General features: G+C 71.2%; 1 protein-coding gene across 1 annotated transcript in view; it reads left to right on the top strand.

Annotated features, from left to right (window-relative positions):
• The window catches only part of TNXB (tenascin XB), a gene marked incomplete at its 3' end in the record, with an annotated part of 48,632 nt that overhangs the window by 45,432 nt on the left and 2,034 nt on the right, over window positions 1-1,166 (top strand). The window contains 5 exon segments of the mRNA XM_015569855.1: window positions 6-95; window positions 196-513; window positions 587-730; window positions 843-986; window positions 1,109-1,162. Of these exon segments, the coding sequence (XP_015425341.1) occupies window positions 6-95; window positions 196-513; window positions 587-730; window positions 843-986; window positions 1,109-1,162 (750 nt within the window).

The raw sequence follows: 1,166 nt of genomic DNA, 5'->3' as shown, positions 1-1,166 counted from the left end.
GTCAGCCCTGGGGCCCAGCACCGCCTACAAGTTCTTCCTCTATGGCCTCCACGAAGGGAAGCGCCTGGGGCCCGTCTCCATGGAGGGCACCACAGGTAGCGCCAGGGGGGCCTGGGCGGGCAGAGGCGGCAGGGGAACCTGCCCCAGTCCCCCGGCGTGCTTCTGCCTCACCCTCCTCCCACCCGCTGTGTGCAGGGTCGGCCCCTGCCGGGCAGACGCCAGGGGGGCCGGGGCCCCGGCTGTCCCAGCTGTCCGTGACCGACGTGACCACCAGCTCCCTGCGGCTCAACTGGGAGGCCCCCCCCGGGGCCTTCGACTCCTTCCTGCTCCGCTACGGGGTCCCCTCAGCAAGCACTCCGGGGCCGCACCCGCGTCCCCCGCTGCAGCGGGAGGTGACCGTGCCGGGGACGCAGCTCTCGGCCGTGCTCCGGGACCTGCGCCCGGGGACCCTGTACAGCCTGACGCTGTACGGGTTCCCCGGGCCCCACCAGGCCGACAGCGTGCAGGGCCAGGCTTGGCGTCAGGGGGCCCGGGGCGGGAGGGGGACCCCGGACAGGAGCCCCGCCCCATGCCCTCATCCTCATTACTCGGCACATCTCGCCCTCAGTTCTGGAGAGCCCCCGGGACCTACAGTTCAGCGACATCGGGGAGACCTCAGCCAAGGTCAGCTGGACGCCCCCACCGTCCAGAGCCGACAGCTTCAAAGTGTCCTACCAGCTGGTGGACGGAGGTGACGCCCTTGCCCATGTCCGCGTTGGTCTCGTGTCCCCTGCGCCCTCCACTCTGCCCACCCTGCAGCCCTCCTGGCGTCCCGCAGCCTCCTGAGCCCACTGTCTTTCCAGGGGAGCCACAGAGTGTGCTGGTGGGCGGCAGAGCCCGGACCCAGCAGCTCGGGGGGCTGGTCCCAGGCGCCCACTATGAGGTGACCGTGGTGTCCGTCCGAGGCTTCGAGGAGAGCGAGCCGCTCACCGGCTTCCTCACCACGGGTGAGAGGCGGGCGGCCGGGCGGCGCAGGAGGCCATGGCGGGAGTTGGTTGAGTGGCCAGAGAGGGGAGGAGTGTCGGAGGGTTTGGGAAGGAAGGTCCGCTCTGAGCCTCCCTTCCCCCAGTTCCGGACGGCCCCACCCAGCTGCGCGCACTGAACTTGACGGAGGGAACCGCCAGCCT

This window comes from Myotis davidii, unplaced genomic scaffold, assembly GCF_000327345.1.
Source record: "Myotis davidii unplaced genomic scaffold, ASM32734v1 scaffold1006, whole genome shotgun sequence".
NCBI classification, from domain to species: domain Eukaryota; kingdom Metazoa; phylum Chordata; class Mammalia; order Chiroptera; family Vespertilionidae; genus Myotis; species Myotis davidii.
The sequence above is the reverse complement of the archived record's forward strand: the minus strand, read 5'-3'. Positions and strand labels throughout refer to the sequence as shown.